A 27,031-nucleotide genomic window follows, 5' to 3' on the forward strand; every position below is an offset into this window, starting at 1 on the left:
TTGAAAAACAAAGGCTTCTCTAGCTGTTGTAGTACCCGAGGTACGAGACAAAACGTGCAGACACAATTCTTCTCATTTTAAGGTGAGAAATTAGCTAGCTCTCACCTTCCGTGTTTTACTCCCCCCCCCAATGGGGGGGGGGAACTGCTGGTGCCCATCACACTCCTTCTTGTTAGTGTAATAATAAAATTTAAGGTCTTATATATATAATACGTAAAGGTAAAGGGACCCCTGACCATTAGGTCCAGTCGTGGCCGACTCTGGGGTTGCGGCGCTCATCTTGCTTTATTGGCTGAGGGAGCCGGCATACAGCTTCCCGGTCATGTGGCCAGCATGGCAATGCCGCTTCTGGCGAACCAGAGCAGCGCACGGAAACGCCGTTTACCTTCCCGCCGGAGCGGTACCTATTTATCTACTTGCACTTTGACATGCTTTCGAACTGCTAGGTAGACAGGAGCAGGGACTGAGCAACGGGAGCTCACCCCGTCGCGGGGATTCGAACCGCCGACCTTCTGATCAGCAAGCCCTAGGCTCTGTGGTTTAACCCACAGCACCACCCACGTCCCTATATATATATATATATATATGCAGGTTTTGGTGTCCTCGGGTGTCTTCCCGTGTAAAAGTTGGGGTGTCTAGGCGACGTTTCGACGAGGTCTCACTCGTCATCTTCAGGCTGGTGCTTTCGGCTTCTTGTTACTGGAACAGAGCAGGATCTCAGTGTTTGAGTTCCTATAAATACTGTTGAGGGGGTGTGGTGTATAGCCTCCAATGTTCTCAACAGTATTTATAGGAACTCAAACACTGAGATCCTGCTCTGTTCCAGTAACAAGAAGCCGAAAGCACCAGCCTGAAGATGACGAGTGAGACCTCGTCGAAACGTCGCCTAGACACCCCAACTTTTACACGGGAAGACACCCGAGGACACCAAAACCTGCATTCCTGTACCCATGAAAATCTACGAAAGCATATATATATATATATATATATGTTCATAAATGTACCAACCAAGCACGTACATAGATCAGCACAGGAAGACCAACCTGAAACCGTTTTGACTCCCAAACTGACCAAATGTTTTCTCTGCAAGGAGGGAGGGGGTCAGGGAGCCTTCCCATTGTCTCAGGAAATGGGAAATCACCATCTCAAAGGGTGACAGACTACCAGGAAAGGCAATCAGATAAGGCATTATCAGATAACCTGGTAGACAGGAAAAACAACAAAATTCAAATTTCTGTTGTAGACCACCTTTTCTGTAGTATGTATGTATGATGTATGGAGGGGTGGTCTTGAGCTCCAGCGCAGGGAATTTAAAATGTCTATATAAGGGCAGCCACACCTCGGTTCTGGGTCCTCCTCCTTTCCTGCATGTGAGGGGAGCACCCTGTTGCAACAGATCAATAAAGATCAGGCTTACTAGCTGTTTTGCTTCTCAATATTCTTTGGTTGGCCTCTGTTATTTTCTCCTACCAATAGGGAACCCACTTAAGGACTCTATACGGGCTCTTGAATACCCCAGAAGGGAAAAAGGGAAGATTTTGTTTACAACATTAGACAATAAAGTCTGGGATGTGAAACACAAGAGCAGTCAAGTACAACATTCCTAGAGTGAACATGTTTACACATGGGGAGGGATGTTTGTCCAGCCAGCAGGTAAACTTCCAGTTTCCTTCTGGGCTGAGACAGACTTCCTCTGCATGTGACTAGAGGTGGGTGTGGCCTCACCTGTGCAGGTAATGACAGCAGGGCAGCCATCTCTCTCTCTCTTTCACCACATGCATCGAAGACACAACATCTACTGAGCGAAAGATGCCCTCTTGGCTTCCAGCCAAGAGGGGACAAAGGGACTGTCTTCTTAAGAGATAGATTCCAAGTGTATGTTACTTCATTAAGCTAAGTCTGCCTTCTGGGATCTGATTGTGAACAGAATGTGAGTAAACTCTTTTTATACTTTTGCAAAAGACTGTGTCGTCTCTTCTATTTTATGAGGGAATAAGGGGAAAATACCAGAACAGTTATTATAGAGGCTTTAGCGAGCCTGAGCAAACGAAACCGCTGCAAATTTAAAAGAAGGGAACGTTACCCTGCTGAAATTGGGGAACTTGTTAACACAAGTTGGATAAGGATATAATCAGACAATATATCCTCTCCTGCATCCCTGAACATTCCCATATAAAGGACAGAGGTCTGGGAGGGGGTGAGACTCATGAAACTTGCAGTGTTGTGTCCAAGCATCGTCTGTGCCTCCAAGTCACATTCTCACATCAGACAGGCAGCTATAACTGGGTTAGAGGCGCTGTATGTTTCTCAGGGAATGTTTTTGGTGTGGCATTGCTTTCTGCAAAGCAGAATCGTTCCTAACAAAAGGCGCCACCTCAAATCTCCACTAGAAGAGATTGGAGTCATTCTGAGCGGTGGACCTTTAGACTAATGAAACTGCAAATGCCTAATTGTTCACTTTCAGGAAACATAAACACACATTTGCACCTGAAAGCTTTTTACTATGCCCTGTGGCTGGCAGGTTATGAGTATTCCACTTTTACGAGGCTCAGGCTGTATTTTTCATTGGTTTATTGCTTGGAGCAGGTAATTGTTTTAGATTTATGTCATTAATTCATGAAGTGCCTTCTATTCTAGTAAGAGAAGCAATCTAAAGCAACAACATTTGAATGACTGTTTTTTGGCAACATTCCACCTTTAGGGGATCGGAACCTGGGAGCAATATATTGTCCAACCAGCCCAGACAACGTCCTGCAATACTCTCTAGATAAGCTACTAAAGGCTCTAGGAAACAGTAGGTTCCTGTAAATTATTTTCCCCCAGTCACCGCAAGAAAAGGCAAATTCTCCATTAATGTGTGAGGATAATAACCACCAAAACTTACAAGCCAGACTGAAAGTCCTTTTCGTTGACCACCGCACAGTTGCTTAAGGAGAGTTCGTCTGTAGGACATCTCGCAGCTTGCATAGTCTATGAGGGAATCAGAGAAGATGCAAGAAAAGGTCAGAGCAGCAAGACATCATAGGACATGTATACAAGACGGCTTTGCTTTCTAAGGTCCACATTTTAATTAGCCGGAGGGAACAGGAAAGGCAAATCAGCTGCTTACCACTTGCTTGGCATTCAGAATACTAGTACAGCGGTACCCTTGGTTCTCGAACTTAATCCATTCCAGGAGTCCCTTCGACTCCCGAAACCGTTCCAAAACCAAGGCACGGCTTCCAATTGGCTGCAGGAGCTTCCTGCACTCAATCAGAAGCCGTGTTGGAAGTTTGGCTTCCGAAAAATGTACACAAACCAGAACACTTACTTCCAGGTTTGCAGCATTTGGGAGCCAATTTGTTCAGGAGCCAAGCTGTTCAAGCACCAAGGTACCACTGTACTCTAAAGCAGCGGTTCTCAACCTGTGAGTCCCCAGATGTTGTTGGACTACAACTCCCATCATCCCTGAGCTCTGGCCTTGCTAGCTAGGGGTGATGGGAGTTATAGTTCAACATCATCTGGGGACCCACAGTTGAGAAAGGCAGCCTAAGGGGACACCTCCGCAGAACAAACATGTTAGTTGAGCCATTTGATACCAAGCTTATACAGTGGTACCTCAGGTTAAGAACTTAATTCATTCCAGAGGTCCGTTCTTAACCTGAAACTGTTCTTAACCTGAGGCGTGCTTTTGATAATGGGGCCTCCTACTGCCACTGCACCGCTGGAGGGTGATTTCTGTTCCTTCCCTGGAGTTCTTAACCTGGAGCAACCACTTTCTGGTTAGCGGAGTTTGTAACCCAAAGCATCTGTAACCCGAGGTACCACTGTATAGTGGGTACCTCAGGTTAAGAACTTAATTCATTCTGGAGGTCTGTTCTTAACCTGAAACTGTTCTTAACCTGAAGCACCACTTTAGTTAATGGGGCCTACTGCTGCCGCCGCACCGCCAGAACACAATTTCTGTTCTTATCCTGAAGCAAAGTTCTTAACCTGAAGCACTATTTCTGGGTTAACGGAGTCTGTAACCTGAAGCGTATGTAACCTGAAGCGTATGTAACCTGAAGCGTATGTAACCTGAAGCGTATGTAACCCGAGGTACCACTGTATATCAGAGTTTCTAACACAGCCCACAAGTCAGGCATTTGGGACCTGACAGATTATCACAGGTTATCCACATGCACGGTGCCTTATGTAGCTGCACAAGCAAAAATAGACAATTTGGCGCTTCGCAAGCAGATTACGATCTAAAAATGGCTCTGAACTGCAAGCCAGGAGAGCCTCACGTCCTGACATATATTGTACATGCAAACCCTTGGCATTAATTTCCACAACACAGAGGACAAGATTAACTTGGGCACTGATCTGCCGCAAGATAAGGGAGCAAGTGTGCGCAGCAGAAATGATCTATGAGTCATCTGCAGCCTGACAGGGAGCAAAACGGGTGAACCCAAAGCAATATGAAAATCTGTGATGTGACTGAGGACGCAGGGTGCCTCAAGCTCTCTTCCAAAAAGAGAAGAGGCCAAGAACAGAGTGCCCTCAAAAGTGCAGCAGGGAACATGAATAAGGGAACAGTGTTAATGGCTCGTCCTGTTGGATCCATCAGGTTCTTCAAAGCAGTGTCTCCAGATGCAGTCAGGAAGCAGAGTGTGAATCTGCCTTCTCCAAAACAATGCAACGCAGAAGGCTGCTAAGTGACGCACTTTAGTTTATTATTTATTTCCTTCAGATTATAACTCGTTACATAAAATATACGGTGGGCTAACCAGGCATTTGTTTTTAGATGCTTTCATTTATTGGCTTCAGGCTGTATTTTTGTTTTTAATGATACTGTTATCATTTTTTAAAAGATATTGTATACGGCTTAGAGATTTAAAAATATTAAGAAGATTATAAATGCTTTTCAATCAGGGGTTATTAAATGTCTCCACCCTCTCCCACAGATCACTTGAAAATGGGTGAGGGGTCTCGGTGGACCAAATCATGATTTTTCTGCCTGTTTTAGCAATAGTGACACACCGTGCTAGATGCTGCACGATTTTCTGCGATGTCTTTAATGATTTCTTTTATTCCTCATAGATGGTATCTTATTGTGTTACAATTTAAAAGCAGCCATAAAACTAAAAATCACTATGAATATTCATAGCTGTCAACTTTTCCCTTTTCTTGTGAGGAATCCTATTCGGAATAAGGGAAATTCCCTTAAAAAAGGGGAAATGTTGACAGCTATGTGAATATTCCATGTGGTGGAATATTCAGCCAGAAATCCACAGACCTGCCGCAGACCACCTGAATCAAGTCTGCAGACCACAGTTTGAGAACCCAGTTTTGAATAAAGAGAAGTGTGAGCCTTACTTCCCATGCTGACTGCAAACCACACGTACACGATGACACCTTTGTATGCCACATTCTTACAGCGGCTAGATTAAATGTCCTTGACTCTGCGATATTGTGGGGAAGGTACAGGGGAGTACCATACGCCCAGAGAACCTGTCATTGTGCCATGGGTGTGGTTGAGTCCACCGAACACATTCTCTTGACTTGCCCTTCTTATGCAGAGCTTAGACAAAATTTTATAGACCCACTCCTATGTCAATTTAGCTTCCTACCCAAAGAAAACCAGGTTTTACACTTACTGAATAATGTCACTAGAGCTATACTTTCCTTGGTGGCCAAATTTCTTTTTTTTTAGCTTTTACAGACTAAAACTGACTGTATTGATATGGGGCTATCTGTTTAGCCCATTTTAGTGTTGGCTAAGTTCTAAAATCTTCCTGGATGTTTTAACTGTGTATTGACAAATGTATTTTTTTCTGACTGACGGTCGAATAAAAGGTTGATAATGATGATGCCACATTCGTCTACTGCCTTCCTCCCCCCGACCTTTTCCATGCTAGCATCACCCCTCCTGGGAACTGGAGAGATGTCAGTCTCAGAATAAGCTGTAATATGGGACTCCTCTGTCTATCTCTGTCTCTTTCTCACACTTACACAAGCTTAGAATCACAGAATCATAGAGTTTGAAGGGACCCCAAGGTACGCAGACTGAGACCCTACCTGCCCTCGCCAGAGTGGTGCATGCTCTAGTTATCACCCGCTTGGACTACTGCAATGTGCTCTACGTGGGGCTACCTTTGAAGGTGACTCGGAAACTACAACTAATCCAGAATGCAGCAGCTAGACTGGTGACTGGGAGCGGCCGCCGAAACCACATAACACCGGTCTTGAAAGACCTACATTGGCTCCCAGTACGTTTCCGAGCACAATTCAAAGTGTTGGTGCTGACCTTTAAAGCCCTAAACGGCCTTGGCCCAGTATACCTGAAAGAGCGTCTCCACCCCCATCGTTCTGCCCGGACGCTGAGGTCCAGCTCTGAGGGCTTTTTGGTGGTTCCCTCACTGCAAGAAGTGAGATTACAGGGAACCAGGCAGAGGGCCTTCTCGGTGGTGGAACGCCCTCCCACCAGATGTCAAAGAGATAAACAACTACCTGACATTTAGAAGATATCTGAAGGCAGCCCTGTTCAGGGAAGTTTTTAATGTGTGACATTTTAATGTATTTTTAATCTTTGTTGGAAGCGGCCCAGAGTGACTGGGGAAACCCAGCCAGATGGGCGGGGTACAAATAAATTATTATTATTATTATTATTATTATTATTATTATTATTATTATTATTCCTTTCTGGGCTGGAATCTCAGCTCAAGCATCCATGACAGGTGGCCATCCAACCTCTGCTTAAAAACCTCCAAGGAAGGAGAGTCCACAACCTTTCGAGGGAGACCGTTCCACTGTCAAAAAGCATTTACTGTTAGAAAGCTCTTCCTGATGTTTAGTCGAAATCCCCTTAGCTTAAAGCCATTGGTTCAAGTCCTACCTTCCAGAGCAGGGGGAAACAGGCTTGCTCCATCTTCCAAGTGACAGCCCTTGATATATTTGAAGATGGCTATCGTATCTCCTCTCAGTCTCCGCTTTTCCAGGCTAAACATACTCAGCTCTTTCAACCATTCCTCATAAGGCTCAGCTTCTAGACCCTTGATCATCCTAGCTGACCTCCTCCGCGCACGTTTCATTTTGTCAACAACCTGCTTAAATTGTGGCACCTAGAATGGGACACAGTATTCCAGGTGTGGTCTGACCAAGGCATAACAGAGTGCTGCTATTGCTATCCTTGATCTGGATACAGTGGTACCTCAGGTTATGAACTTAATTCGTTCCAGAGGTCTGTTCTTAACTTGAAACCATTCTTAGTCTGAGGTGTGCTTTTGCTAATGGGACCTCCCACTGCCGCGCAATTTCCATTCTCATCCTGGGGCAAAGGTTGTAACCTAAGGTACTACTTTTGGGTTACTGGAGTTCGTAACCCAAAGTGTTTGTAACCCGAGGTACTATTACTTCTGTTGATGCAGCCTAGAATAGCATTTGCCTTTTTTTGCTGCTGCATCACACTGTTGACTCATGTTAAGCTTGTTTATCAGCCTTTAACCAGAAAATTTGAGAGAGAGACAGAGAGAGAGAGAGAGAGAGAAGCTGATAGTCTGAGTAATCTGGTATATGTCCTAGCTCTCATGCCACCAATCACAGCACTACTACAGCTGTACAGTGGTACCTCGGGTTACAGACGCTTCAAGTTACAGATGCTTCAGGTTACAGACTCCGCTAACCCAGAAATAGTACTTGGATTAAGAACTTTACCTCAGGATGAGAACAGAAATTGTGCAGCGGCAGCTGGAGGCCCCATTAGCTAAAGTGGTACCTCAGGTTAAGAACAGTTTCTGGTTAAGAACGGAGCTCCAGAACGAATTAAGTTCTTAACCCAAGGTACCACTGTACAATAAATCACAATGAACCTCACTTCTTGGCCAAGTACATGTTATATAAAGTACAGATCTAGCAATTGCCACATGAGACTCAGAGCTTCTGAAAAATCAAGCCCAGGATCTGCAGATGCAGCCCTAAATTATGCTAAGTCATTTGTGCTTTGTTTATGTTTAAATAACTGCCTTAGGTGCTGAGTGGAAAAAGCACCAGGCAGAGGGGCTCTGGGCTCCTTTGATGCTGAGGCCTGGTCAGATTTTTGCACCTCAGCAGATGCATTTTCTCAACCTGTAAACATGGAAAGGAAAGTCCACAAAGCCATCTTAGATTGCAATGCTTCTGGGGGGAGGCGGGAGAAGGACTTGGGAGGATTGCCCTGAAAAGTCTGGAAATAAAAGGTAGAGAATTTGGGCTTATAAGCACAACTGTCCCAAAAGCCAGAGTCTGTGCCTAAATATAAGGCACATGCCAACCCGGGGGAAGAAAGGGAAATAAATCATCAGCATCCCATTATTTAAATCTGCCTAGAGCCTTCAAATGTCACCCAGGCTGCCAGAGTTAGGCAGTGGTGGGGCACGAAATCTCCTGGAGATTTAAATGCTATTTTGTAACCTGTTCTGAAGGGATTAGAGAGTTAAGCTTTTTCCTATGTCATACGAAGAGCATCTTTCCTTCTCTCTCACAAACACACACTAATGCTAAACAGTATCTCCTAAGTGATGGAGAACTGCCATTTTTTTTATTATTTTTAGGGAGGAGTGTCAAAGGAAGCACTGTATCATCAGACCATGTTCAGAGATTAAATTTATTCACTGGATCTGGAATCAGCCTTGTTCATACCGATTTTTCTACCTCTGGATAAACTGTGGCAATTACTCATAAAACGGACCAGTTAAGCAAAGTGCATCTCATTTCAGGTCTCAAGCTCTATTACAAATTATACACTCTGGTCTGGAATCTGGAATCTGAAACCCCGAAATGCAGGGGTGTAGAAAGACTAAGGGCTGAGTGTGTAAGCTGAGTTCTGCTCATGCAACCGGGCTTCCCTGTGCTCCTCGTCCCCCACAATCTGCTCTGAAGGGTCACCCAACCCTCTGGAGCAAATTTTGAGGTTATTTGAGGGAGGGACTCCAGGAGAGGGGAAGGTTTTGTTGTGCAAGCGGATATCTGCTGCACAAACAAAACAGCAGCCCTGGACACAACCCCAGACCTCAAACACCTGGGCAAATATTAGTACAGTGGTACCTCGGGTTACGTTGGGATGCGGGTAGTGCTGTGGGTTAAACCACAGAGCCTAGGACTTGCTGATCAGAAGGTCAGAGGTTTGAATCCCCGTGATGGGGTGAGCTCCCATTGCTCGGTCCCTGCTCCTGCCCACCTAGCAGTTCAAAAGCACGTCAAAGTGCAAGTAGATAAATAGGTACCGCTCCGGCAGGAAGGTAAACGGCGTTTCCGTGCGCTGCTCTGGTTTGCCAGAATCGGCTTAGTCATGCTGGCCACATGACCCGGAAGCTGTACACCGGCTCCCTCGGCCAATAAAGCGAGATGAGCACCACAACCCCAGAGTCAGCCACGACAGGACCTAATGATCAGGGGTCCCTTTACCTTTACCTCGGGTTACATACGCTTCAGGTTACAGACGCTTCAGGTTACAGACTCCGCTAACCCAGAAATAGTACCTCGGGTTAAGAACTTTGCTTCAGGATGAGAACAGAAATTGCGTGGCGGCAGCAGGAGACCCCATTAGCTAAAGTGGTGCTTCAGGTTAAGAACAGTTTCAGGTTAAGAACTGACCTCCGGAATGAATTAAGTACTTAACCTGAGTTACCGCTGTACCTGGCTTGCTTCTAAAATGGAGTCGTTTGATCTTCTCTCTGGTATATATATGCAGAGGTAGGAAGGAATTTAGACCACAATTGCCAGGTTCTTAGGAAGAATGCTGGATAGCAAGTGTCTTTAGCTAATGCTGCAAGGACTCCTTTTAGACTTGATTTGAGTCTGCACAGACTAAGGAGTTGCTAACTGCTAAGTGCTCCTGAACAGGAATTTCGGGTTTTGGACATTTAACTAGTGTTCAAAATCAGCCAGGCGCCAGGCATGTTTTGCGGGTCCAATCACGCCCACGTAGAGATCTCTGAGTGCCAGGCTGGTGACTGGAGAAAGCAAAATGTCACCTAGAGAAAGTTCTGAGACATTTTCCTTGAAGCTTGAATCAGTTTTATTCTGGGTTCTTTTATTTGATGTTTTAATGTGCTTCGAAATTTGTTCTTTAAAAGATAAAGTAGTATAGAAATGAAATTATTATTATTATTATTATTATTATTATTATTATTAATTACAATCAGGGGGAGGATATGGCGCCTAGACATTCCATTGTGGTGATCGCAGGCCAGGTTTAAGGTGCCATTTGGTGATTAAATTATATATAGTGGCACCTCGGGTTAAGAACTTAATTCGTCCTGGAGGTCCGTTCTTAACCTGAAACTGTTCTTAGCCTGAGGTACCACTTTAGCTAATGGGGCCTCCCACTGCCGCCGTGTGGTTTCTGTTCTCATCCTGAAGCAAAGTTCTTAACCCAAGGTACTATTTCTGGGTTAGCGGAGTTTGCAACCTGAAGAATCTGTAACCTGAGGTACCACTGTATATATCTCAGCTTCTGACACACTTTGGGAGACCACAGGAAACCTAGTAAAAAATAAAGCAGGCTATGCCGGACTGAAGTCATCTACCCCTGATGTACACAGTTGAAATTCGCAACCACAACAACGACAAAGTTTTCTCATCCTAAAGTCCCAGATATTCCTTCAAATTCCCTTCATCTAACTGCTTTCCTCCAGGCTCCATGCCCCCACAAGTTCTAGCCGGATTACTGGTCTGGGAAACCTGGGTCTTATTCTTTGTTCAGGATGGCCTTGAGCAGGTCAAATCCTGCCAGCTTCTGTTTCTTCCCAGGAACACAGGAATTGGAACGACCTCCTAGTAGCACAGGGTTGTTGGAGAGATCAGCACAATTCACGACAAGCACATGAAAAGTGCTACATACCGTATTTTTCCGTGTATTAGACAAAGTTTTTTAAATTGTGTCCAAAAACTGGCGTCATCCAATACACAGATAGTGGCATGGAGGGCTAAGCTCAACAACTTTGGGCCATCTCCCGTCATTTTCTTAAAATTGAGTCCCCCAAAATTGGGGGGGTCTTATACATGGGAGCGTCCTATAGACGGGAAAATATGGTAAATGACTCTAAGTTGTTAAGTTTGAATTGCAAAAGGGGAGTGAAGCACATTTCCATATATTCCAACTCCGTCCATTTACCAAGTTATTCCCACCCCCTCCACTTGCAAAAGCTAGAAGGGTCCATTCCTCATAGCCCTGGGACACAGGCAAAAGATAAAAGCCAATCAGCAAGAAAATTGTTGACTGAAGAACGGGTTGTGAATTTTCCCATTCTTAAGAGAGTACCAATAGAAGGACAGAAAACTGGGGGGGGGGGCACATTCAGCTCATGCACCAGAGGTTCTCCACCGCTATTGGAGGTGGTCACAGAAATTTGGTTACAGATAGGTAGCCGTATTGGCCTGCCATAGTCAAAACAAAAAAAATTCCTTCCAGTAGCACCTTAAAGACCAACTAAGTTAGTTCTTGGTATGAGCTTTCGTGTGCATGCACACTTCTTCAGATACACTGAAACAGAAGTTTCCAGACCCTTCTATATAGTGAGAAGGTGGGGAGGGGTATTACTCAGAAGGGTGGTGGGAATGGGTGATTGGCAGATAGCTGTGATGAGCCTGTTGACGACTCTTAACAATGTTCTCACTATATAGAAGGGTCTGGTAACTTCTGTTTCAGTGTATCTGAAGAAGTGTGCATGCACACGAAAGCTCATACCAAGAACTAACTTAGTTGGTCTTTAAGGTGCTACTGGAAGGAATTTTTTTTGTTTTGACAGAAATTTGGGTATGACAGGAATATAGCAGGTTTTGAGGGACAAAAATATTATATAGTTGTTGTTCCATTTCCTCGGTAGAATGACATTCAAAAGGTGTCCGAAACAGAGAAAAATCAGTCATTCCCACATCCAAAAACCCTAGTTAATAGTCTTTTCCCCACAGAAAACCGAGTGCTTGTTGCCGTTGCTCTTGTCTCATTTCCCCACTGTTCTGGCGCTGGTGACAGCAGTTTCCAACTCATATACTCAGAAGAGAAAGTGTAGAAAGAAGCTATCTGAAAACCTGCATCTGACAGGAAGGATTTCTGACTCACTAACAACAGCAGCAGCAACAACAAAAGCTCTCTCTTTCTAAATGCTGCAGAAACGAAGAACGTTTGGGCAAAAACCGTAAGTGGGTGTTTTGCGCAAAAGGACTGAACTCATTTCTAGTATGGACTGGGCATGTGCTCAGAGACACGTTGCTGTTGTTTTTAAAAAAAATCTAGGTGTACATCTAACACTATTATTCCAAAAGCCATTGTTTGGTACCCAGATCTTGTTGCTGGATTGGACTTTTTGTAAAAAAAAATTAAAAAAATGCAGAGTACAACCTAGAAGGCCACATTTGCAGTGTAATAAATGAAAATCTGCCCTTATTCCCTTATGGGGAACACAAGAGCCCTTAGAGAGTCCTTTGAGGGTTCTCCATCGGTCGGAGAAAATAACAGAGGCCAACCAGAGAATATTGAGAAGCAAAGCAGCTACTAAGCCTGATCTTTATTGAACTGCTGCAACAGGGTACCCCTTTCACATGCAGGAAAAGGAGGACCCAGAACCCAGGTGTGCCCGCCCTTATATAAATATTTTAAATTGCCCGCCCTGGAGTTGAAGACCACCCCCCAGACACATCATACCTACATCACAGAAAAGGGTGTAGCTCACAACAGAAATCTGAGTGCGTTGTTTACCTCCTGTCGGACAGGTTACCTGTTAATGCTTACTGTCTGGCAGGTTACCTCTTAATGCTCACTTGATTGGATACCCTGGGGAGCCTGGCCAGTCTTTTGTAATGATAAATACTTAGTACCTGAGCCAGGTCACAGACTCACCCTATTCATACACAGACATACCATTAAGGCAGGATTTGTGAATGAAAAGACAATGGGGAGGCTTTTCCATTTTCCGTGACCTTGCAGAGAAATCATTTGGTCAGTTTGGGAGTCAAAATGGTTTCCAGGCTGTTTTCCTGTGCTGCTTCATACATGTGGTTTAGATATTTATGTATGTGTTTTCTTGGTACATTTATGAACATTTATTATATATATAAGACCTTAATTTTTAATTTCAGCAGCAAAGTGTCCACAATTAAAGGAGAAGGCTGAGACTAGAGAAGATTGTGGCTCAGTGTTCATCGTGCACTGTTAACAAGAATGAAAGGACACAATGCAAAGAGCACCAGAAGCATGTGGTTAAAGAATTACTTAAGTTAAACAACCAATGCACAGATCTCACAGTGAAACATCTGGTAGCAATGCAGTCCACCTTTCCTTGCATCATTCCATCAGACCTAGATTCAAAGCTTCAAGCATGCAAGCCAAGAGCTTGAAAAACATGGCAGTATGTTCAAGGGCAGAGATGGGGAATTTATGGCCCTTCAGATGTTACTGTAACTCCCACCAGCCCCAGTTAGCACAGCCAATAGCCAGGGGTGATGGGGTTTGTAGTCCAACACCTGGAAGACCACAAGGAGCCCTCCCCGTTCTAATGAATACTGGACTTCACTACCCAAGGTTTATCAATGTAAAGCTCAAAAATGGTAGGAGAGCTTCCCAGAGTTGCCTTGCCTTCTACCAATAAGATGTTCCTCTGATGTGCAGCCACTGGGAATAGGGGGCATGTTCTAAGGTGAACTCGTATATCACGTAGGGCAGTGATGGCCAAACTTGGCCCTCCAGCTGTTTGGGGACTACAACTCCCATCATCCCTAGCTAACAGAACCAGTGGTCAGGGATGATGGGAATTGTAGTCCCAAAACAGCTAGAGGGCCAAGTTTGGCCATCACTGATGCAGGGCAACGGTGGGACCTTACAGGCCTACCCAGTATGCCGCAAAAACCGAAAGCACTCCCAAAATCCACTGTCCTGCGTAGGAATTTCTTGACGAGACAAGTCAACACTGAGAGGTTTTCCCTGAGGTGCGCATTTCGAAAACAGTTGCAGCACTACATGGCAATTACAGAATAAGCTTAAAAAGGAAAGGTGGGGAGGGATTTTAAGGTTTAAGATGATTTCTTATAGGTAAAGGAAAAGGGACCCCTGACCATTAGGTCCAGTCGTGGACGACTCTGGGGTTGTGGCGCTCATCTCACTTTATTGGCCGAGGGAGCCGGCGTACAGCTCCTGGGTCATGTGGCCAGCATGACTAAGCCGCTTCTGGCGAACCAGAGCAGCACACGGAAACGCCGTTTACCTTCCTGCTGGAGCGGTACCTATTTATCTACTTGCACTTTGACGTGCCTTCGAACTGCTAGGTTGGCAGGCGCAGGGACTGAGCAACGGGAGCTCACCCTGTATAGGGGATTTGAACCGTCGACCTTCTGATCGGCAAATCCTAAATACCAGCAGTCAACAACTCCCTGATACTGGTAATAATACTGTGATAATTTTGCTATGGGGTCTCAGGAAAGCATCCAAGTAGCTCAACATGCAGCAGAATGCTGCTGCTGCTTGTATTCTTCCTATTCCCACTAGGAACACTGCAGCATTAGACATGCTAATTCTGGGATGAGGACGAGGCTGCTGCAGGCAAAGGCTATTATTTCAGACCTCGAAATCTTGGGAGATTCAAGGTGTGGAAGCAGAATTCCCTAAGAATGGACCGTTTGTGTGTGCGCCCTGGGTAATAAATGCCTTGGGGGGGGCGGACACAATGCGGATGCTTCTGTTTTCTCAGTAGGAAAAAGCAAGCTATCACTTAGTAGTAGAGAAACAGCAGGATTCCAATTACCATATTTTTTGCACCATAACACTCACTTTTTTCCTCCTAAAAAGTAAGGGGAAATGTCTGTGCGTGTTATGAAGGGAATGCCTACAGGTGACATGCTTACGGATTTTCCTCCTCTAAAAACTACGTGCGTGTTATGGTCGGGTGCGTGTTATAGAGCGAAAAATACGGTATCCCTGGAAAGATTTAGTGCTAGAGACATCCTTTCAACCAGGACCACGGGTCCCAAAGGTGGCTGGCAGGCAGGCAGGCAGAGGAAACAAGGTGGGGGGGGAGAGAGAAGTGCATTCCAATAATAAATAATAATAATAATAATAATAATAATAATAATAATAATAATAATAATAATAAAAAATAATTTATTTATTATTTACACCCCACACATCCGGCTGGGTTTCTCCAGCCACTCTGGGCGGCTCCCAACAGAATCTTAAAAACATGATAAAACGTCAAACATTAAAAACTTCCCTAAACAGGGTTGCCGCCTTCAGATGTGTTCTAAAAGCCAGATAGTCGTTTATTTCCTTGACATCTGATGGGAGGGTGTTCCACAGGGCGGGCGCCACTACCGAAAGGGCCCTCTGCCTGGTTCCCTGTAACCTAGCAGGGAGGGAACTGCCAGAAGGCCCTCGGAGCTGGACCTCAGTGTCCAGGCAGAATGATGGGGATTGGCCTTAAAGGTCAGCACCAACACTTTGAATTGTGCTCGGAAACGTACTGGGAGCCAATGTAGGTCTTTCAGGACTGGTGTTATATGGTCTCAGCAGCCAATGTAAATATAGACCTTTCAGGGAAATACACCTGTGTCAAAGGCTATCTAGAAAGGCTATTTGTTGTTGGACCACAATTCTCATCACCCCTGGCCATACTAGATGGGGCTCGCAGGAGTTGTAGTCCAACAAGTTCAGTCAGTTGAGCATGAGACTCTTAATCTCAGGGTTGTGGGTTTGGCCCTCGTGGTCTATTCCAACTCAACAATTCTATGATTCTCAAATAACATCGTCCATTTTTTCTTATTTTTTTCTTTTGCTACAGTCTGTTAGCTACACAATAAATCTGATCCACTTTGATCCTCTATTCCTATGATTGCGTCATGTTCAGATATGGTCAAGATATTCCTGAGCAATTCCTGTTTCTTGATCCTGCCTCTTTTAATCTATAATGTGCTTACGTTTTAAAAAGGTTTTTACAGTGGTACCTTGGTTCTCAAATGCCTTGGTACTCAAACAACTTGGAACCCAAACACTACAAGAGTTCTGGTTTGCAAACGTTTTTCGGAAGCTGAACATGCTCCACTTTGAGTGTTACGCTGAGACCTGTCTGTTTTTACTATTTATTTTGTGTTTTTGTTTTTGCGGCTTTTTTGTTTTGTTTTTGTGACTGTCTGGAACCCAGTTCAGCTACCCATTGATTGTGTGACTGCAGTACATTGTTTATTGCTTTCATTTTATGGATCAATGGTCTTGTTAGATAGTAAAATTCATGTTAAATTGCTGTTTTAAGGGTTGTTTTTAAAAGTCGGGAACGGATTAATCCGTTCTGCATTCCTTTCTATGGGAAAGCACGCATTGGTTTTGGAACGCTTTGGTTTTGGAACAGATTTCCTTAACGGATTAAGTTTGAGAAGCAAGGTACCACTGTACTGTAGTTTTGTAAGCTATCCCGGGAATCTATTCAAATGGCAGGATATACATTCCTGTTAAATAAGCATTTGTTTTTTTCAGCCTCACGTTGCATGATGCTACAGCAGATAAAGCAAGTGGAGACAGAATAAAGAGATTACGACCACAATTGCGCTGGCAGAAGCATTTCATCCAGAAAGATTAAAAACCATAGGACTGGATGAGAAGAATAAACCCAGTATCCTGGATACAGATCATCCTTGCAGGTATGCCTAATCAGAAAAGGCTGTATTTCCATTCTGCTGATTAAAGAGTTCTGTGCTGCTTAAAATCTTCAATACTTATATACCTTTTCGGTAAGAAAGTTTACTCCTGCTAGGCTTGTTCTCTGAAACAAGTGTTGCACCCTCACAGGCAAATTTCTGTAGGAAACAGGTATAAATTCCGGCAACCTCAGAATTGATTCATAAAGCAGAATTGACCTCCCAAGCATTTTTTTTTTCTGGTCTAGGCTCTGTCTTTCCTAACGGCCAGTTTCTCCTTGGCCATCCTCACAGTGGGTATATGGTACTGAACATATGTAGAGAGGGCAAATCTTCAAGCCAGCAGCTGGGAGGAACGGTGACAGAGTTACGGCAAACCTGGGTTTTTTCTAACTTTCAGAAAGGTTCAGTGCTCAATTCTATGAGAACAGACAAGAGGGTGTTTTTGTAGGATGAATGAGTAAGCGGCAGAAGTCTAATTGATCAACTTGTGACAGGATTGTACCACTGCAGCTTGCTTATGGAATTACCTTTCAAACGATGAAATAATCTTCCCTGCTCCAAAAAATAAACTACATAGAAAATTTCCCTACATAGAGAAAACAGGTAGGGAGACATGTTAGAATGCCTTCCCTTGGCAACCTGGTTTTCTACACAGCAGGAACTATTTTTGTATGAAAGGAGCATTCCATCATGCAAAACACCATATGTACCGTATTTTTCGCTCTATAAGATGCATCAGACCACAAGACGTACCTAGTTTTTGGAGGAGGAAAACAAGGGAAAAAATATTCTGAATCCCAGAAGCTTCTGGGAAAAGCCCCCAACAACCACACTCCCTTTAAAGAGCCGTGCGGAGCGTGTGTGCAGCTCCTGGAAGGGACTGATGGGCTGCCCTTCTCCCTTCTCAGAGAAAAGTCACCAAGAGCTCACACATGCTCCACACGGCTCTTTAAAGGGAGCGCTGAGCAGAGCCTCCCGCCTGCATTCACCCCATAAGACGCACACACATTTCCCCTTACTTTTTAGGAGGGGAAAAGTGCGTCTTATGGAGCGAAAAATATGGTACAGTGGTACCTCGGGTTAAGTACTTAATTCCTTCCGGAGGTCCGTTCTTAACCTGAAACTGTTCTTAACCTGAAGCACCACTTTAGCTAATGGGGCCTCCCGCTGCTGCCACACCACTGGAGCACGATTTCTGTTCTTATCCTGAAGCAAAGTTCTTAACCTGAAGCACTATTTCTGGATTAGCGGAGTCTGTAACCTGAAGTGTGTGTAACCTGAAACGTATGTAACCCGCAGTACCACTGTAGTTTGAAGTGCAGCATTTCAGTTTAGTTTGAAGCCTAGTCTCAGCACTGAGCCTGCCTTGGTTGCCCAGGCTGGTGGCATTTCTTGGGAGAGAGATGAGGGAGTGTGGCCCTATTCATTCTCCTTGACCTCTCCAAGACTTTTGATACCATTGGCGATAGCATCCTTCTGACATGACTCCAGGGGCTGGGAACTAAGTGCGCTGTGCTACAATGACGCCACTCCTGCCCTCAAGGCCAGCCATTAGTTATGGGTGGCTACTGCTTGCCACCATGTGATGCGGGTAGCACTGTGGTCTAAACCACTGAGCCTCTTAGGCTTGCCGATCAGAAGGTCAGCAGTTCGAATCCCCACAACGGAGTGAGCTCCCGTTGCTCTGTCCCAGCTCCTGCCAACCTAGCAGTTCGAAAGCACACCAGTGCAAGTAGATAAATAGGTACCACTGTGGCGGTAAGGTAAATGGTGTTTCCATGCACTCTGGATTCCGTCATGGTGTCCCGTTGCACCAGAAGCGGTTTAGTCATGCTGGCCACACGACCCGGAAACCTGTCTGTGGACAAACGCCAGTTCCCTCAGTCTGAAGCAAGATGAGCGCCGCAACCCCATAGTCGCCTTTGCTGGGCTTAACTGTCCAGGGCTCCTTTACTTTTTTACCATGTGAGTTGCCTGCTGGCATCCTACAGAGTTCCATCTTGTTACCCAAACAGGGCTCTTGGTTTGTGTTATTTTAACGGCAGCCCTCCCATCGCCCATTCCACCTGGCAAAAGGATTTTCAAGCAGATGGTAATCTGGAATGGAAAGAGCTTTCCAGCGATGCTGAACCCCTTAGCCCCCTAGCCTAGGTTTGGGAGAATTATCTGGGGTTTTTCTCCCCAAGGAATGAACATACAGGCTATTTCTATTACTGGAAATCTATCCTTTTCTGCATCCTGGGGGAAAGGGAGAACTTGAAGCATTTCCTAAAGACAACAGCTCTTCGTGTGACCATAAGGAGAAGCTTCAAGCACTGTTATTCTACAGAAGAAAACCTTATGCAAGAGTTGTGTAACTTGTGTGTCACATGTTACAGTTAGATACCAGTACAACCTTCACTCTCCTCACAGTCCAAGCCTATCCATATTTACTCCGAAAACCTTTTAACGGTTCTTACTTCCAAAACATTTCTGATTAAGATAATTTATTAATGAAACCACGTTTGTGCCTCATAGGGAGATGAAAACAAGGGAAACCGTTTGTGCAGGGACAAGAAGAGAGACTTTCTAAGGCCCAGAAAACCAACATAGTGGCAAAGATGGTGCATTTCGCAGCTTGCATTGCATTTTCCAGTAGCTAGTCTGGAGGTTGCTGACTCCCATTGTCGTGAAGGGACCTCTGCATTAGAGGACCTGCTATGACCACCTGGCTACACAATTTGAGGATACCCTGTCACCCTGGAAAAAAAGCAGTGGCATTGCCACTCAGAAAGAAAATGGCCCTAGACCCTTTGGTCTGGAAGAGCTACTGACCAGCTGCAAATATCCCCTTCCTAGGGATGTCATGCAGAGGGTCATGGAATAAGTATCCAAACAAACACCTGTGTTGCAAAGAGAACATCAACAATGTCTAGGCAACACAAATGAATGTATGTAAATGAAAATATCAAATGCTGTGGAACAGTGCTCATGTAATAATGTAGTCATTTACATACATTCATTCGAAATAAGATGGGTTTATGAAGCAATTCTATATCCTCCCACCACGCTGACGAAGAATTCTACGAGACAGTAGTCAATATCTGGAATCACTGTTCAGTGTTGGACATCATATTTGTTGGATACACAAAGCTTCACAGCTTGTTTTTCATCGTACAAAGTTTGGTACCTCACTTCATTTAAAGATTTTCAGAGACTTTGAGACTAAATATTTCATTTTGAACTTGTTATGGATTGAAGGAATTTTATAAAGATTGTCTATTACGTATGCATATGGTCATCGTGTTGCCTAGACATTGTTGATGGAAACGGTCATGGCAACAAATCTTGGATGACGCAGATTTTCAATCTGGGTTCAGGCCCGGCCACGGAACCAACCTTGACTGAGAGCGGTGTATCGTGAGTGCAACCTTGCTCCCGCTTCTCCATCACTCTATAGCAGGGATGTCCAACAGGTTGGTCACGATCTACTGGTAGATCCCCGGGAGGTTTTAGTAGACTGCGGTTGATCGCTGGGTCCCTTTCCTTAGCATTGGTAAAATATACGGTAATCTGGCCCCGCCCCCTCGCCATGCCCTCCATTGTTGCACGATTTGCACAATGGAAGACGGAGTTTACTCAGTGAGGCTGTTTGTTTAGGGAAGCTTTTAATGTGTGATTCATTACTGTATTTTAATGTTTTGTTGGAGGCCACCCACAGTGGCTGGGGGGGGTGCCCAGCCAGATGGGCGGGGTATAAATAATAAATTATATTATTATTATTATTATTATTATTGTTTCCCCAGCGATCTGTTGGTGAGTGGCTGTTCCTCTTTTTCCCTTGAGCTTAGGCTTGAATTTTGAAAAATTGGAGCTCTCCTCCTCCCTAAAAAAAAGCTCACCAACTTAGGCCTGAACCCCCAAAAAGGGGGTAGATCACTGCAAGTTTTTAATTCTGCGAGTAGATCGCAGTCTCTTGGGAGTTAGCCACCCCTATAGCTCTATAGCTTGTGGGTGAAAGTGCTGACTTTCACCTACAAAGCCTTAATGACTCAGGACCGCAATACCTCTAGGACCACCTTTCCCCATATGAACCAACCTGGACCCTGCAATCATCATCTAAGGCCCTTCTTCGTGTGACTCCTCCATGAGAAGTCCAGAGGGTGGCTGCACAAGAACTGGCCTATTGTGAGATGGCTCCCCACCTGTGGAATGCTCTCCCCAGGAAGGCTCGCCTGGAGCCTTCATTACATATCTTTAGACAGCAGGCGAAAACATTTCGCTATAACCAGACCTTTGGATGATTCAACACTCTATGGCCTTTTAAATATGTTTGTGGGAAGGGGGGTTATTGGTTTAGTTTTTGTTTCCAGATTTATTTTTTTATTATGTATTTTGTGTTCTCATTCTACATTTTTATGTTATGAGCTGCCCTGGGATCTTTAGATGAAGGGTGGTATACAAATTTAAATACTAATAACCATAACAATAATAAATCCGGGCTATAAACAGCCACTCAGCTATGGCGAGTAAAATTTAGCCAGTACTTTTCCCCACGAATGTGGCCTAAAATGACCAGTGCGGCAATCTTAAGCGCATTTAACTTGGGAGTAAATATGCACAGTATCAAATGGTATCACAGGTAACAAACAAATCACAAATCATATCTGATTTGGGTTTCAGTGTTCTCCTAAGAAGAGTGAACAAAACTCTCAAACACATTAAATAGGAAATGTGTTTGATTGTTTTTAGCTCAAGCTTTGAGTGGGGAATTTGTTAATTGTGAATTCCTATAAGAACAGACCTGACCTGCAACTTCTGGGCTGCCTTTCACACTTCCCAAATACTATGATGCTCAAAATATGTTTAGAAATGTGTAGTTTGAAAGAACACACATTTTATGATACTTATTTAAGTTAATATCTACACGCACGTTTTTGTGAGGACTAAAATAAAAGTTGCAGATAAAGGTAGAAATGGGGTGGAAATAAACCACGAATGAACATATGAAAAAAATGAGATGACCTAGAAATACATAGATACCTGCCTGTCCCTAGTTCTGGGAGCCACCGAAAAAAATTACTCCACGGAAAACTAGGATGTTGATGCCAGTAATCTGGTGATTTAAATTGCCCTGGCAATTTCAGCTAAAGGATCCCCTCTTTGCTGTAGATTGTTATATAAGAAGATAGCTATCCAGCTAAGACCATGCACCTTCTACATGAGGTGTCATTTCAGCCTCACACGAGGCCAAATATCAGTTGAGGATTAAATGAGGTTATAATTAAATAAATGGGATTTAGAATATTAAGAAAAGTGAATAAGATGGATTATACAGTGGTACCTCTGGTTAAGTACTTAATTTGTTCCGGGGGTCCGTTCTTAACCTGAAACTGTTCTTAAACCTGAAGCACCACTTTAGCTAATGGGGCCTCCTGCTGCTGCCGTGCCGCCGGAACCCGATTTCTGTTCTTATCCTGAAGCAAAGTTCTTAACATGAAGCACTATTTCTGGGTTAGCGGAGTGTGTAACCTGAAGCATATGTAACCTGAAGCGTATGTAACACGAGGTACCACTGTAATTGGAAACTGTTTTAGTTTAATAATGATATTGGGAAGCTGTTATACTTTCAATTACAAGGGAACACAGAAGGGAGGGACTAGAGGAAGTCAACCAAGATGTTTAAAAGGTTGGATTTGTAAAGAATTAAGTTTGTTGTTATTGTTTATCTGTTTATTTTTTTCTTTTACTGATGTATTTTTCTTTTCTTTCTGTTTTTGTGTGTTATTTTGCTTTGTGGTTTTTGTTATAATTGTGGGAAATCTAATAAAAATAATATATATATATGTATATATATTATTATATATATATATATATATATCTATATCTCTCAGTTGAGGGCAACAGATGCTTCTGAGAGCTCATTCACCCAAGGTGTGTGCCTGGGATCCTAGAGAAATTCCACAGGCTGATTCACATGTTTATGGTGGAGCAAGACAAGATCAACAGAGAACTCTGTGTCGACTTAGGGGACTCATAATTGCAGACCTGCCTGGCCACATATGACAAGCAGAACCTCTCAGTTCAACTGTGAGAACCCACTGACCCAGAGACGGAGACCAAAACAATACACCATGTAAAATGGTATTTGTGCATTTCATTGGTCACTGAGCATGTATGTGCCTGAAATGCAAGTCAGCGATCACTTATGAGTGAGTGAGCGATAGATAAATTATGCCTTTCTTCCTTGCGCACATCAAGATTTGTACGAAGGGAAAGAAGCAACTTTTAGTGTCTGCTGAAATGTGATTTTCCACCGTAATTCATTGCAGGAAAGATGGCCTATGTGTGTCTGACAAGAAGTTTACGCCACTCATCCACTCATGGAGACCAGCCTTCCTCATCATCTTCTAAATCCCCACCATGGTGTTCCTGTTGGTTTCACCTCTCCCCAGTCTTAGCGTGGGATACCCCAAGCAATGGCCTGGTCACAATTACAGGGATAGTGTCATGTGTGCAATCTCCATTGCTCAGTCTTTTATAATGAGAGGTCCGGAGGGTGGCAACACGAGAACAGGGCCTTCTCTGCAGTGGCTCCCCGTCTGTGGAATGCTCTCCCCAGGGGTGTTCTCCTGGCACCTTCATTATACACCTTTAGGTGCCAGGCAAAAACATTCCTATTTAAACAGGCCTTTGGTTGATTTGACATCCTACGCCCTTTTAAATTGTGTTGGGGGGGGGGTTATTGGGTTGTTTTTATTTTGATTATATATTTTGTGGTTTTATATTTTGCTTTTGTTCTGTGAAATTCAAATATTATTATTATAATAATAATAATAATAATAATAATAATAATAATAATAAATAAGCAGCAGGTAGAAAGGACATATTGTTGCCACAGAGTGTGCATTCAGCATCTCCAATAATTAAGCAGAATCAGCACAACTAAGGAGAATGGGTTACTTAGGAAAACGTTTCCAGTATGTACCAGTTTATATGGCAACGTGCCAGTTAAATCCTTGGATCACTTTCTGTTGTGCCATGCATGCCTGTGCCATGCCTGCTTCTTTGAACCAGAAAGCAATAAGTATAGATGGGCTTTGAAATACTTTTGCATTTTGCCTTCAATTTTTTTTATACTTATCAATCAGAGTTATCACAAGTTATCACAAGCATTTTGAGACTTGACCGTTGTCACTTCCTCCTTACTCTTATTGAGAAGTGTTCCAATGGAGGGAGCTCACTACCATTTATTTTAATGATAGTTTCTGCATTTTAAGCCAAATCCTCCAGGCATACGCTGTTCTCACAACTCAAGTAACGGGTTTTTCATTACCACAAGCCAGTGGAAGAACCAAACCTGCTACAATTCTGGATGATGCCACAATTTGCAGGGAGGGAGAACGTTTTAAATGATCTTGAATCAACACTCCTCCTTCTATGTACTAAATGGATATTCTTCATGGCATAATGCCAATAAAGCCTTTTTGGTGTTGGGGAGTATCTGCGTAACAGAAGGTAAACAAACCTGAGAAAGGTACATCCATTAGCCTTTCCCCAATGCTCCATTGCTAACCCGCCTGCACTGCACCCGTCATTCTAGGGGATGCAAAGTACTACGCACATGTTGGGTCAGTGGGAAAATAAAGCAACAGCAATCTGACATCATTGTAACCAGCAGCATCGCCACAAGTTCGGTTCATATGCAACCCGAAGACAGAGTCTTCTGCTTGCCAGCCAAGTGTGCATTGCAGTAAAGGTGCTCACCGCATAAACAGCTTGAGCCTCACAGCTTTTCACCCACTAGACACTCTTGTTGCAGTAACAGCTTATTAACTCCAGGTCACCCAGAAGTATTTATGACACAGCAAACAATTCCGGCATTAACCCTTCAGGCTGCCCTTGTTCCTGCAATGTCCTATTTAAGGGTAACAGACCGGGGGAGAGATGGGGAGAGAAGGGAGCCACATTTTTGCCAAGCTGCCTTCGAGGAAAGCCATTTTACATTAAGAATGCAAAAAAGCAAGCTGTTCTCCAATGTCTCAGCTACAATGCTCAGATGACTGAGAGACCCAGCGCGAAAGCGGCGCGCTGCTTTTCTTCTTTTCCAGCACGCTAAACAGACCCATTTATCTTTCAGCAAGCAGACCCACCGAGAATAAACGGAAGGCAGAAAGAGGTTGTCTGTGCGCCCCTTCGCAACAGCCTGCCGAGGTGGGCTAGCTTGAGGGGGAGGGCACCGCATCACTCAAGGATCTGTGGCGGAGGATCTGCACTCGGGTCCCCCCTAAGTGCGCACATGCCATGAATTTGAAGAGCACACCCCAAAAGAATTCTGAGAACCGTAGCACCCAGCACCCTTAACAACCGATAGTTCCCCGGTTTAAGAATCCTGGGCACTGTAGCTCCCAACACCCTTAACAGATGATAGTTCCCCGTTTTAAGAATCCTGGGAACTGTAGCTCCCAGCACCCTTAACAAGTGATAATCCCCAGGTTGAAGAATCCTGGGAACTGTAGTTCCCAGTACCCTTAACAAGTTATAATCCCCAGGTTGAAGAATCCTGGGAACTGTAGCTCCCAGTACCCTTAACAAGTGATAATCCCCAGGTTGAAGAATCCTGGGAACTGTAGCTCCCAGCACCCTTAACAAGTGATAATCCCCAGGTTGAAGAATCCTGGGAACTGTAGCTCCCAGCACCCTTAACAAGTGATAATCCCCAGGTTGAAGAATCCTGGGAACTGTAGTTCCCAGCACCCTTAACAAGTGATAATCCCCAGGTTGAAGAATCCTGGGAACTGTAGCTCCCAGTACCCTTAACAAGTGATAATCCCCAGGTTGAAGAATCCTGGGAACTGTAGCTCCCAGTACCCTTAACAAGTGATAATCCCCAGGTTTGAGAATCCTCAGAACTGTAGTTCCCAGCACCCTTAACAGGCTATGACCCTCAGGTCTAAAAATCCCGGGAACCTTAGTACCCAGCACCCTTAACAGGCTATAGTTCCCAGGGGGTGTTTTTTAAAGGGCGCGGTGCGGGATGAGCTGAAACTGTATGGCATATATGCAGCAGTGTCATATGGAGCAGGGAAGCCTCCCTAACTGGGCTGGGTGGAAGGGCGGTGGGCTGCTAAGAGAATGAATGGGAGGCAGAAGCCGTCAAGCTGACACGTCACTATCTCCCCCCCCCCCCGCCCGTCATTCAGCCGTCCACTCACCCGAGCCGCCATCTTGTTCCGCCGGCGACGAAGCAGCGACTGACAGATGCGAGATGCGGAGCGCGGAAAGCAGCCGGCTGGGAGGAGGCGGAGCCACGCAGAGCGCGAGGGGTGGGGCCTGTCCTCGCCCCTCCTACTTCCGGACTCTTTTTATAACTGCCTCGTTCTCGCGTCTGCTGACCCCCGCCTTCAAGAGTTAAGGGAGCCGCGAGAGGCAGCCGCCCGCATACACGCACGGGAGTCCAATGCGACGCCGGCTGAGGTTGAGTTCCAAGTGGGGGAAGGAGAGATGGGCACAATCACGTACAAGGAAGGAAGGAGGAGGACGAAAAAAAAGAGCATTTCCCTGATTAATTTTAATATTTAATTGGTATTTAAGGCGACCCAAGTGTGCTAAGGGGGGTTCACTCGAATTGCAGGGATAAAACCCCAAGCAAAATGTCAACATGCCATCAATATCCCAATGAGATGGATATACGGTATCTTTATTGTCATTGTGCCATACAGAACAATGAAATTGAAAATCTACATAAAAGATTCAAAAACCCCTAACAACTCTTAAACCCCATTTTAAAATACAATATACAATAATATACTATAGGATAGGGTGCTGGGATAGGCAAACGCTAAAACTGAAGTGATCCCTCTAAAAAATATTGGGGAGGGGACGCCCAAAAAAATCAATGCAAACAAATAAAGGGACAGAGGTATCCCATTAAAGAGATTTTATTCTTCTTATTATTATTTTCAAAGAAAACTCGACAGATAGGGTTACAAGGAAGACATTTCTCCAGTTTGCACAACGCATACATTAATAATAGCAATATGATTGTGTATTAAATAAAAATTTGATTTAAAAAAAGAGATCTGTCGCTTCGCAGAAATGTCTTAATGAATCATGACTCATCGTGTCTTGCAAGTGTATCCGGACTCTGAAGAGTAGCAGCTGGCTTGTGACAAGACAAAGCCCTGCATTCCGGCACCTTGAAAACTAACCAAGGTTACTTCTACTTAGATGTAAGTCCCATTCGGTTTAATGGGACTTACTTCCAGGTAAGGGTCTGTGCAGTATAGAATTGCAAGATTACTCGTGGACCTTAAGAGACGCATTTCTCTTTCGCTGCATTACTGCCCCGCACGTGGAGGCATTCCAATCAGAACCAGAAGTGAGGGTTGAATATTTAAGCAATCCTCTTTTCCTTTACATTTCTATGGTC

At 44.3% G+C, this 27,031-nt stretch overlaps 1 protein-coding gene across 6 annotated transcripts in view; it reads right to left on the reverse strand.

Moving 5' to 3' along the window:
- NSF (N-ethylmaleimide sensitive factor, vesicle fusing ATPase) overlaps nt 1–25,965 on the reverse strand; it is a 99,228-nt gene extending 73,263 nt beyond the window's left edge. For all 6 annotated transcript variants that reach the window (XM_081883997.1, XM_081883998.1, XM_081884001.1 and 3 more), the window contains exons 1-2: nt 25,815–25,965; nt 2,885–2,970 (exon numbers count right to left, since the gene is read on the reverse strand). In XM_081883997.1, the coding sequence (XP_081740123.1) occupies nt 2,885–2,970; nt 25,815–25,826 (98 nt within the window). In that variant the 5' untranslated portion in view covers nt 25,827–25,965. The remainder of the gene's footprint in view (nt 1–2,884; nt 2,971–25,814) is intronic.
- Between the last annotated feature and the right edge of the window lie 1,066 nt (nt 25,966–27,031).

Source organism: Podarcis melisellensis (genome assembly GCF_964234715.1).
Source record: "Podarcis melisellensis genome assembly, chromosome: 13".
NCBI lineage: Eukaryota > Metazoa > Chordata > Lepidosauria > Squamata > Lacertidae > Podarcis > Podarcis melisellensis.